The sequence below is a fragment of the Antennarius striatus genome, chromosome 2, assembly GCF_040054535.1.
Source record: "Antennarius striatus isolate MH-2024 chromosome 2, ASM4005453v1, whole genome shotgun sequence".
Taxonomy (NCBI): domain Eukaryota; kingdom Metazoa; phylum Chordata; class Actinopteri; order Lophiiformes; family Antennariidae; genus Antennarius; species Antennarius striatus.
Genome location: NC_090777.1, coordinates 11,680,231 through 11,692,415, shown reverse-complemented (window position 1 = coordinate 11,692,415; position 12,185 = coordinate 11,680,231). Strand labels below are relative to the sequence as shown.

The 12,185-nt window shown below is 39.1% G+C and overlaps 1 protein-coding gene across 3 annotated transcripts in view; it reads right to left on the bottom strand.

The window, feature by feature from the left end:
• ptpn11b (protein tyrosine phosphatase non-receptor type 11b) overlaps positions 1-8,622 on the bottom strand; it is a 36,499-nt gene extending 27,877 nt beyond the window's left edge. For 2 of the 3 annotated variants that reach the window (XM_068333932.1, XM_068333931.1), the window contains exon 1: positions 8,503-8,622. In XM_068333932.1, coding sequence (XP_068190033.1) covers positions 8,503-8,516 — 14 coding nt within the window. In that variant the 5' untranslated portion in view covers positions 8,517-8,622. Of the gene's footprint in view, positions 1-6,255; positions 6,277-8,502 lie in introns of those variants that run through there. The other variant, XM_068333934.1, reaches the window with a different exon arrangement.
• Positions 8,623-12,185: the final 3,563 nt, after the last annotated feature.

The window sequence follows — 12,185 nt, the reverse complement described above, 5'->3', positions numbered from 1 at the left end:
GTACATGTTGACTCTTGCTCTGATTCCCACTCTGTCCTTTTTTTACACTGGACATCTCAAGAAACCTCACTTTTGTTTTGTATAAAAAGTATTTGGCACTTTCTAATGAAGGACATTGGAGTCATTTTAGGTTTCTGTTTTCACTAGATTGCACTATTAATAATTAGCGTAAACTTTCCATATGCCTAGAGTTCAAATATTGAACAGTCATTTATAGCAGCGTGTACAGATCCACAGAACCTTTGACTTTTACTCATTAGTAGGTGATGTGACTTGTTAGCATGTCCTTCTAATAAAACCACATCCATTTACCCTTTCCTCCCCTCTCCAGACCATGACAACAGAAGCAGGAGTGACTCAGGGCTCTCCAAGAATAGGATTCCCTTTGACAACCACCAGGCATACAATTTCCCCGGATGTGGCCTTGAGCAGTGAGACAGAGAAGCAAAGACAAGACGAAGGGAATGAGACTTGAAATGGGCTGGTTTAAGATAAGCCTTTATTGTCCCACAGCGGGGAAATTTGTGATCTGACAAAATCTGACAAAAATGAAGAAGAGAATAAACTGGATGTACTGCAGGAGTTGCAGGTAAGGCCTCGGGCTGGTGGAGGGGAAACAGACCCTCTGTGGTTCAGCCACCACTCTATCCTCTTACATAATGTCTCAAGTTCAATATAGCCCTGGTCAGCTATTTAAAGAGCACTCGTCTAGGCCTGCTGACAAATAGGTGATAAACTTAGTAGCTGCAGAGCAGCATGAAAGCCTTGACTAGTGTTATATTGGTCACAGACAGCCTGGGGAGCAGACTTCAGTGGTCTCATGTATGTTTTTAGTCCAGTTAATGACGCTCACTGCTAATATGAGGTGCAGAACACAACCTCTTTGTTGGCTGCTTTGTTGTGTAGCAGCAGCCAAGCAGCTCATCAGAATTAGCGTAATGACTTAGAATCTGCACAGATATAATAGCTCACCAATCACATTTTCTATTTGTATTTGACAGTTGCATAAACTGTATGTCTGACTGATAAATGATTTATTATAAATGGTCAAAGGCTATTTTCTCTTAGGACAACAGTCAAACCATCATAGACTGTGAACAGGCATCACTGGTTATTATATGAATGCAACACTTTCTCCAGGCACATCCAACCTTTTTTCCACATCTTGGAAAAATAAAAGAAGGTAATAGACTTGAATTCTTCTCCACAGATTAATAATCTGTAAATGTGCAGTATTTTCATTATGACAGGATTTGTTTTTAACTTACAAATATTTATATATGTAACACTTTCCTCAAATTTCCCAGTGCATATCAGATCATAGTTTGATTAAAATACAATTATCCCCTTTCTATTAAATGATTAAAAGAAAACATGACTAGGAGGGTAATCTTCATTAAAAATAATCCAACCCACTAAACTCTAGATTGAGTCCTCCTTCTAAAAATCAGATGGAGAAAAATACAGTATTTTCTATACCGTACATAATGTCGGCAAAAACAAAAGTGTCAACTTTTTTCAACCAATTTTCAGACAGAGCTAGAAAAATAGATGGATCGATAGATAGAAGTATGCATGTATATACAGATAAATGTAGATCGATGTAGAGATAAAGACAAAGATAGTTGAACACAAGATAAATAATGTAGTGAGTAATTTAAGTTATAAATCACTAATTGAAACAAATGTTTATTAAAAGTCTGTGTCTTCATGCCAGCTGATGGCACAACATAAAAGTTTTTGGAATGCGTGGAGAGGAAGAATGACCTGATGGATCAAGATCTTCACAGATCTGAGGTGCAATTGTTGAGTCGTTCTTGAGAGTTTGAACTGGACTGGAAATGAGATGATTTTAGTGTGAAAAAACCAAACCAAACAGAGTGAACTCTGGAACTGTGGGTTATCTTTCACAAGCACATACACGTGCACACCAGTTTTAGTCTGACCTGATTGAACAGACTCATTGAAAACTAAATTGAGTTCTACTTGGTTGCATTCTGAATTTGACTTGATTTTTTTTTTACATTTAAAAATCTGGGCTTGCGCTAGCCGATCGCCATACGCCATAGACAAAGTAAATTCCAGACTGGCTACAAGGTTTTTAGCCTGTATAGCCACAGTGGCGTTCTTATTTTTAGGAAAAAAAGGCTAAAACTTACAACTTTTTTGGACTCACGAAAATCCCCGAGCGATAACATAACAAACTTTTTCTCTCGCTCTTTCCAAAGCTCGTCGGCGCGCCGCTGTCTTGGACACATAATGTGTTTTTTTGTGGCTTACTCAATTCTTTTACACTGAAACACGGTGACTTAGTCATTTTACCTCCTAGTGCAAGCCCACACTGCACGACTATAATATACTATGTTATACGGTGGTATGAAAAAGTTTGGGCACCCCTGACCATTTAAGATTTTCCTTAATAAATCATTGGTTGTTCAGATCAGCAATTTCAGTTAAATACACCATACAGCAGACAAACAGTGATGTTTGATAAGTGAAATGAAATTTACAGGATTAACAGAAAGTCTGCAATAATTACTTAAACAAAAGTAGGCAGGTGCATAAATTTGGGCAGCCTTGTTGTTTTATTGATTTAAGTACCTTAAGCACAAATTATTGGAACACAAATTTGTTTGGTAAGCTCATTAACCCTTTACCTACATACACAGGTGAAGCCAATCATGAGAAAGAGTATTTACGGTGGCCAGTTGTAAGTTGTTCTTTTGGCATCGGGAACAATATGAGTGGCAACATGGGAGCCTCAAACCAACTCTCAATTTACCTGGAAACAAATATTGTTCAACATAATGGTTTAGGGGAAGGATACAAAAAATTAGCTCAGAGATTTCACCTGTCAGTTTCCACTGTGAGGAACATAGTGAGGAAAACTGGGTTTACGCTAGCCATTCGCCACTGGCGAAGTAGATTGGCTACAAGATTTTTAGACTTTGTAGCCACAGTGGCGTTCTTATTTTTACGAAAAAAAGGCTAAAACTTACAACTTTTTCGCTCGCTAGCGGCGCTCGCTAGCGGCGCTCGCTAGCGGCACTCGCTAGCGGCGCTCGCTATTTCTGCTAGGCTATTTCAACTAGCGAGGGGTGCTAGCGCCGCTACTTCCACTAGCGAGGGGCGCTAGCGCTGCTACTTACGCTAGCAAGCAGCGCTAGCAAAAATAGCGCCGCTATTTCCGCATGCCGACGGAATTTAGCCAAAGCATGCCGACGGAAATAGCCGAAGAGACCCGAACGCTCCCGATCATTAAATATGCACTCGGGTCATGACCTTCTTTCCTCCAATGAAAGACAAATATATTGTTTTTTTTACAAGCTGAACCCGTGACTTGGTGTACGACAAGGCGAGGACAATCGATCAAAAGAATCCAGTGTTTTATAGTAGAGTTTGTGTTAAAGTCCTCATTAATAAACAAATGGTGAATGCTGAGAGGGGGGAGGAGTGGTGACAGACCGATCAGAAGGTAAATGAAAGATATTATCAATACTTGTTTGTAGTCTTAGACTTTTGTTCCCTATGACCAGCAGGAATAACCAGCGATGCATGTAAATGTGTATTCACCTCGCTTGCTATTTTTCATGCCTTTTTAAATTGAAATGAAAAATCATGTCATTGAATTAAAATAAATAAATAAATAAACTACGGCATACCAATGGTGTTGGTGGTGGTCAAAGTTAAAATGTCTTCTAGTCTAAGTAAAACTTAGTCATACAAAATATTACTCAATGTTTACTTGTATCTTCACATAGTGAATGGAAGTTTTTAATTGTCGAATCTCACATTTATTCCTGCATAAAGTAGGACAGAAATAAAGATAGTTCAGCTTGAACTGTTGACTTTAGTGTATTTTTGTAGGTAAACTGAACAGAAGATTTTGCCCTCAGAATGCAGGAAAACAACCCCATTTTCTAAATAATTTACCGGCCCTGGACCCCCCCACGACGAGCGTTGGTCATCCACGCGCTGCACCACTGTCTTAGACACAGAGTGTGGCTTTTTGTGGCTTACTCAATTCTTTTACACTGAGCCACAGTGGCTTAGTCATACTAGCTCCTAGTGCAAGCCCAGGGAAATGGAAGACCACAGGTACAGTTGTAGTTAAGGCTCGAAGAGGCGGGCAAAGAAAAATTCCTGATAAGCAGAGGCACAAGATGGTGACAATGGTCAAACTCAACCCACAGACCAACACAATTAGATGCTGTATGGGAGAGTAATGTGGCGGAAGCCTTTTCTACGCACATGCCAAAAACAGAGTTGCTTAAGGTGTGCTAAAGCATATTTGGACAAGCCAGCTTCATTTTGCAATAAGGTGCTGTGGACTGATGAATGTAAAATTGAGTTATTTGGACATAACAAGGGGCGATATGCATGGCAGAAGAACAACACAGTATTCCAAGACAAACACTCGCTACCCACAGTAATTTGGTGGTGGTTCCGTCATGCTGTGGGGCTGTGTGTCCAGTGCAGGTACTGGCAATCTTGTTAAAGTTGAAGGTTGTATGGATTCCAGTCTGTATCAGCAGATTCTTGCGTACAATGTTCAAGAATCAGTGACAAAGTTGAAGTTGCGTCGGGGCTGGATGGCACCCCGTGGATTGTTGTGTTAGACACGACAACGATCCTAAACACTGCAGTACTCAAATTCTACTAAGACATTCATGCAGAGGAACAACCACAACGTTCTGGAATAGCCATCTCAGTCCCCAGACATGAATATTATTGAAAACCTGTGGTGTGATTTAAAGCGGGCTGTCCATGCTTGGAAACCACCAAACTCAACTGAACTGGAGATGTTTTGTGAAGAACAATAGTCAAAAATACCTTCAACCAGAATCCAGACCCTCATTTGGAAGATATAGGAAGCGTTCAGAGGCTGATATTTCTGCAAAAGGAGGATCCACTCAATATTGATGTAATTTTTCTTTTCTGGTGCCCAAATTTATGCACCTGCCTACTTTTGTTTAAGTAATTATTGCACACTTTCTGTTAATCCTATAAACTTCATTTCATTTTTCAAACATTTTTGAAAAGTCACATGTATTTAACTGAAACTGCTGATCCGAACAACCAATGATTTTAAAGGAAAATCTTGAAAATTATCAGGGGTGTCCAAACTTTTTCATACCACTATACATACTATAGATAATTATTGGAAACAGACAATTTCAATTTTCCTTTATATTGCCATATCTATTTCAGAAAATACCCCAACCTCAATTTTTTTCTGATGTTGTGCAGCTCTACTCAGCATCCATTTGTGTTAGCAGAGAAGTTAAATATCTATACATCCGTATTAAGGTGTCCCTCTTTTCCAGCCTGCTTTCTTTCACCAGACACAACAGCAATGAGTCTTTCTTCTCACCAACACCAGGATATTGTAATATTCATGATTTTATATCTAAGAACTTGAATCAAGAGCAGGTTTGAGAGTCTTAACCTGAGAGAACCTGAGTTTGGATTTATGTGGCTCGGTCAAAGAGACCGGATCTGATATGTCAGACATCAAATATTTGACTAGGAGGCGCATGTCCTTCGAACCTTTAAATAATTAACAAGACAAGCCTTAAGTCATATTTGAAGCATGCAGAGCTGAAAAATTTTAATGTCTTATTTTGGATAGTGTGCCTGAATGTAATAGTGTGGAACATGGAAACTGTTCACTTCTGGAAGCGTTGGCAGCACAATCTTATTCCACCATATGGGCAGCTGCTTTCCTGTTGCCTTATCGTGAAAAGAAACTTAGTGTTGCAAGCTGGTCCAATGATTTTAGTGATTGATGAGGTCTCCTCTTTCAAGGGTGAGAAGGTGGTTCCCAGGAAAGGAAAGTTTAGAATTGCTACACAGAACTAATCAGCAAAAAAAATTCTGAATGCAATATAAAGCGATCTCTAGACCCACAGCGCCATGCTGTATCATTGCAATACATAAAATAAAATAAATACAATAGAAATTAGATCAGGTTGTCGTAGCAAGAAGGCATGTTATTTAGAATTGTTTCCCTGTGAGATTTCAGTTCAGGAAGTAGAGAGCGAGCCACGGAGAAAAAGTCATGTGTTTCAAGAGCGACAACACGAGAAGAGGTGAAAATAACTTTTGACTTTGTCTCAGTGTTTTCCTCCATGTCTGATCTTAGCTACAGCCCTGGGGCAACTCAGCGCTGGGTCCTCTGTTAACCTACAAGTGCTTGTTATGCATTTTTGAAAGGAAAAACAATTGTGGTATTCTGAAATGTTCTTGAATTACATTTTAAACGAAGCGAGAGAGAATGGCTCCACAAGAGGACATCAAGGTAGTTGGTGTGAGAGAAGAGGATGCAGGGTTAGATGGAGGCGACTGATTTGCTGTGGCGACCCCTGAAGGGAAAAGCTGAAAGGAAAAGAAGAAGAAGAAGAAGACGACTGATCTTTTATATTTTTATAAAATGTATCTACAGGTATTATCCATTGTTGATCCATTAATGTGAACCACAAAAATTATGTACATTAAAATGAGAAAAAATTATAATTAAACCTAAAGAAAGTTATGTTTCATTGGCCTCTTCCATCCTGGCTTAATTTGCACAAATGACATATTAAATGTTATTTGGTAAAGTAAAACGAGCTGAGCGCGCAGACAGACAACATGAAAATTACTTGGTTTATCAGAAAATAAGTCATGAAAGAAATGGTCAAAGATGGAATGTTCAATTAAACAAAGAACGTCATAATAGTTGCAATAAACAAATGTTAACATTACAACTTTAATGAAGTACTCGTCAAATGTGCCAACACATCTATCTTGTCCACTATACAGAAGTACACTGTATCTACTGTAAACTCTCTGATTGCAAACATTGCATTTTTTACTGTCCACAAAAGCCATAATGGTCAAAAAGACATGCAGACTGCAGGAGTCAACATTTCAGAGGTCACCTTGCATAGAACTTGTACCAGAACGGACATCTGTTACACTTTTAGAGATGATAAGTTAAGAAAAAAGTGAGGAAAATGTGCCATATTTTCAGGACCGTGTTTCTCATCACCAATTTCACACAAGTAAGACCAAATACTTTATTACTTTTATTCATGCATCGGAGAGGTAAAAACGTAATGATTTTATACTGAGAGGGGCCACATAAAACAAACGCATGAACCAACTACAGTACATTGGTATACAGTACCTCAGTTAAAGTGTAGCCATAATTTGCAGGGCCATGAAAATATTTTTAATCTAGGTACGCATTTCCATATGAAACTGCACTAAACAACTCATTCATTCCACTAAAATGCTGGATATCACAACCTAAATAAAGAAACAAATACATAAAAAATACTGTGTCCACCCTTTTATCCAGATCCACACCACAATCTAATGAATAAATGTTGGCCCAAGACACATCCTTCCAACTTAAAACCAATAAAAATCCATTCAGTAGTTTTTACACAATCATCTCGATAAACCAACCAACAAATGGACAAATGGTTGCCTTCCTGACGCTATTATGTTAGGGGGCAATAATTTTAAAACTACATAAAGATTACAAATTATCTTCACAGTTTATGGCCTTCGGTTGCGTTTGATCCTCACATAGTCAAATTTAAGTCAACATTTTAAGAAAGCTCTAAGAATCATTAAAAGAACAGCTGAGGTTAATAATATGTAGACAAAATGTGTGTTTGGTACAAACTGTACAACATATGAGTGACAGAACACCAATGCCATGTGCGGAAATAAGGCAGATGGCCTTGATGGGAAAAAGGGGCTTAATATTTGTACCATTACTGAATTTAATCATCAATGGATTACATTACTTTATAGTTTTGCAGTTCTCTATTAATCAATCATTTGAATTTGTGCTACATTCCTGGAGTCCTGACCTGATGATGGGATAATATTCCAGATAAACTTGAGGGTTCACTTAAGTGTCCCTCTAAGTTAGTTATTGTGAGTTATAACTTTTTGAGCAAGTATTGAATTCACGGGCTGCCATAAACTAATTTCCTGCTGTTTTCACACTGAGAAACAGAGAGACCCACAGCAGTAGATTAGAGGATGATGCGTTGAAATAAATATTAGGTCAAATGATCTCTTAACATAAATAAATTACTGCACAAAAATTAATCACAAAATTTCTAAACGCAATGGCACGAAATGCAAAAACAAAACAAAACCGTGCACAACGTGAGAACAGGGAAAACGGACGCAGATCTTCAAACCACTGCTAAACAGCTAGCAAACTATATCTAAATGACCAGAACCTCTCTCAGCTGGTTGGTAACGCTGTGCTGGCGGCGGCCCTGCGCCGAGCCGACTGCAGGACGGCGTTTCTCTGAAGTCAATTATAAATAAGAGCCGTCAAGTGTTTCAGGGGACCGCAGCTCAACAAAAGTTGAGGCGCCCCTGTTCTCCTGCTCTCAGTCCCAGCTTCTCCTCTGACCGCTCTAGTAGTGTTAAGAATCTGTTCGGTATGACGCCTCTGTTAATGAGAGTTTAGAAAACACTTTACTTCACCTGCGAGATGTCATAGCAGTGCCTGGAAGCTGTCGAGTGTCCTCAAACGTTCCCTTTACCTCTGCTGGGTCGCTGAGAGTACTGACAGAAATCTGTTGAAGCGGCGTGTCGAGCTAGCCATAGCTACGGCATGTGTTTCCGGCTGTCGCCTTCAAAATAAAGGCATGGACTTTCAATTTAAGATAAATCCTAAGGTGAAGTTTATGTTAAACTTAGACATAGACACATATTGGTCATATTTTCTTTTTATTTATATTTTTAAAGTCATCTATTTTTTCTGTTTTGTCTCGTGCTATCATGTTAGCACACATTCTGAATGTTCAACACTCGCTGTTTTCTCCTAAACATATCTGTGAATAAGAAGTGACATTCTTCAAGCAGGGTTACAAACCTGGTCTATTATATCACATATTAAAAAGGTGTTCAAGCCTTACATACACAATCTTACTCCAATTAAACCCATTCTTCTCTTCCGGTCTTGTTCTGACTACCTACAGCTATGTTGATTCAACTTGATTCCTTAACATATTTAGGTTAAGCCTGGGGCAGGGAAAACCAAAGTTTATGGGGGTCCAAGGTAAAGAGGCCCATCTCGCCCACCCACCTTCCAAACCACATCAATGTATATTCAGTCAATTCTGTTATAACTATTCACCACCAATATTTCTTAGAGACTGCAAAACATTTTTCTGGTATCCTCTCCTGAAGGTATACACCTGGTTGAGACATCCAAAACCTGTACTGACTGAATTTACGAAAAACATCTACTTAGTTTAAGGGTAATGCATAAGCTCTGATTAGTGGGGAAAAATCAAAAACCTGATTATTTTAAGTTTTACTATGTAATAATTTGTTATGTGCCCCGCAGTACACTGGCGCTGCGCCCAGTGTTTCCCCCGCCTCACACCCTCAGTCGGCTCCCAGCGACCCGCCATAGCGGATGAAGCGGAAGATGACAATACATTTTTATGGTAACCTAACATTTAAGACTTACAGAAAAAATCAACAGAACATACAATATACCGGTACATTTGTTTATAGTGTAACAAAATATAATGTCTTCCTCTCAATTCTGCATTACCTTAGGCTTTTGCTCTAGCTCTGCTATGGTGTAGGGACAGATAAATGTTAGTGTTCTAACCTAATGATGGGACAGCTTCCCAGCTGTGGAGAATGATGATGATGGTGGTGGGGGTAAGAGATGCAGAGCAGTATTGACGTCACCAGCCTGTGGTCATGAGTGGAGGTTAATCTACTGGGGGATGGATGGTCTTATGCAATTGTCTGTGAGTTCATAGTCTGTACATGTATGAAGTTGCTTTTCCACTGTTTGAATCTACATGCTGCTGCAGCTTACAGACAATGATCAGGGAGGCAATATTCTCTCTCTGAGGAATCTGTGCTGTCAGAGTACTTTTTGCTCTGTCAGATGCAAAGTGCCGTAGGCTGAATAGATAGGTCGGCACATAGGGTTTATTGCTTTGTTCTGGTGAGCAGTTAAAATGGCCCTATTGTACAATAGGAGGCGCTATCCTGTGATCAATACATAGTGGAAATTGATGAAGAGGTTGAGAGGCTGCTGAATGTTGTATTAATACTGAGTGCACATTTGGCGTCAATAGTAAATGAGATTGATGCAAACTTGTATGGACTTGAAAAGGAGTTTATTTGTGAGTCTGATTTTAAGAATGATGGGAAGGTATTTGTTTGTTACACAAGTGGCTATTATAGAACATAACAGGGGGACGTTCTTCCTTGAAAAATGATCAGGAAGAAGCAGTGTTTTAGTGTATGTTTGTCTTGGCACTGGAGATGGGATTACAAATAGACATGACCTTAAATGAGCTCCTGACTACAGTAGAAAGTCATATGACATAATGACTTTCATCATAAGACAATGCTCAATAGAGAATTTCTGCAGTGACCTTTGACACTATGAGATTGAATGGAAGAATCATCCCTTTCATGATTAAACATGATACAAAGAACAAATCTCTGAATAAGGATAATGCTTCTGCAAGTTTTAGACTTGCTCCTGACTTCTGCTCCTGGCAGAAAACTTTGTTTATTAAAATATATGATTCAGCTACCACAGTCTGTAATGTGACGATGTAAAATATCAATATGAACACACTACATTACATCACATCAGTGAAATTTTGAGGAAAGAGAAAACCTTACTGATTAAACTGTGGTTGAAATAATTTATAATTGATTGATTTTTTGAATTACAGCAGGGATAAAATTAGGGACATAAAGGTATGGCAAAGGCTCTGCACTTTTATTGACCACATATATCCTGTTGAGTCTTGGAGGGACAAAGACTAAATAGCACAAAGATGAGTTTCCCACCCGGGGGATTGGCACCAGGATGTCCCCTCTACCCTGAGGTGGCTGCCTCTATACGCTCATGGCCTTTGACCCCTTTTTCCTTGAGACTTGCAAATCTGCCAGCCCAAAGAGATAAAAAAAAACTGTGGAAATGGAAACAAAGAGGACTTATGCTGAGAGTGATGCAGCTGGACAGCTGGAGTCTTGTCGCAGGGAAAGAACTTTTATTGGCATGATGACATAAAAAGCTACAAGAGGGGAATTTTAGTTCACAAAAGAGGGTGAAATGTAGCGTGGAAGGGGTTTTCTTTTTAAAGAAGTTTCTGTCCATCCCTCTCATAAAACATTCTTAATAAATCAGTTTATTCCATCAGTGATGATATCACAGACTCTGCTGGAATCTGGGGCCTGTGTTTGGCTCACGTTGGAAGAACTAATGAAATTTCTTCCAGAGCAGGCCAGGGATTGTTCTATAATTCATTAATCCACTTTGACATGTGGACAAAGTGCATTTCCCAACATGTTTTAAAAATCTTCAGGCTGCTTCCATTAAAACCAGTGAGTTGCTCAGCTCATGAATGAAAGTTTGGAGTCTGCGTCCCTTCTGTGGAAGGGTCGTTTAAAGAACATATATCTTCCTGAACTCTGCAAGGCCTTTAGCTCCCGCGGGTGTCAAAGCACACAATCCTCTATATATTATAATGTGGCTCAACATATGGATGCACAAATAATTACCATTCTTAAAAAATCTAATCAAATCTATTCACGCACATTAAAAAGAATAAGTCCTCCAGAAGGATTCGTCCTGGGTGGAACAAATTTTATTTAGCATTTCCTAGTTTTAATTAACACAACACAAGATGGGTTGCCCATCTCCCATATTAGCAGGGAATACATTCAAGTAATTGAATTTCAGACTTAATGAAAACACTCAAGACAGATTTGAGATGTATTTAATGATGTATGAAGTAGCACAGAAGTTGCCATTTTGTGGTAAATTCCAGACTTTCAGTCAGGAGGAGAGCACCAGAGATAGCTGTGGATAGTTCGAATTAAAGCAAGTGAACATCTCTGTAGCCTGTAATAGTGTTTCTTGATGCACATATGAGTGTGCTGACTTAAATTTCTTGTGACTTGAATAAAATAAGTGTCTGGACATTTCAATCAATATGCAAGCAGAAACCTCTCACAGACTGAAGTTAATACATGTGGTGCTTTGACACGTGCAGGTGCAGGAAGCTGTAAAGAAACAGAAGGCAGATGCTGTCAGTTCCTGAGTAGCTTGAGCTTTCCCAGCGAATGGTGTGCTAAAATATAAATGGATCTGAACCAGGAAATATGCAGAACACACA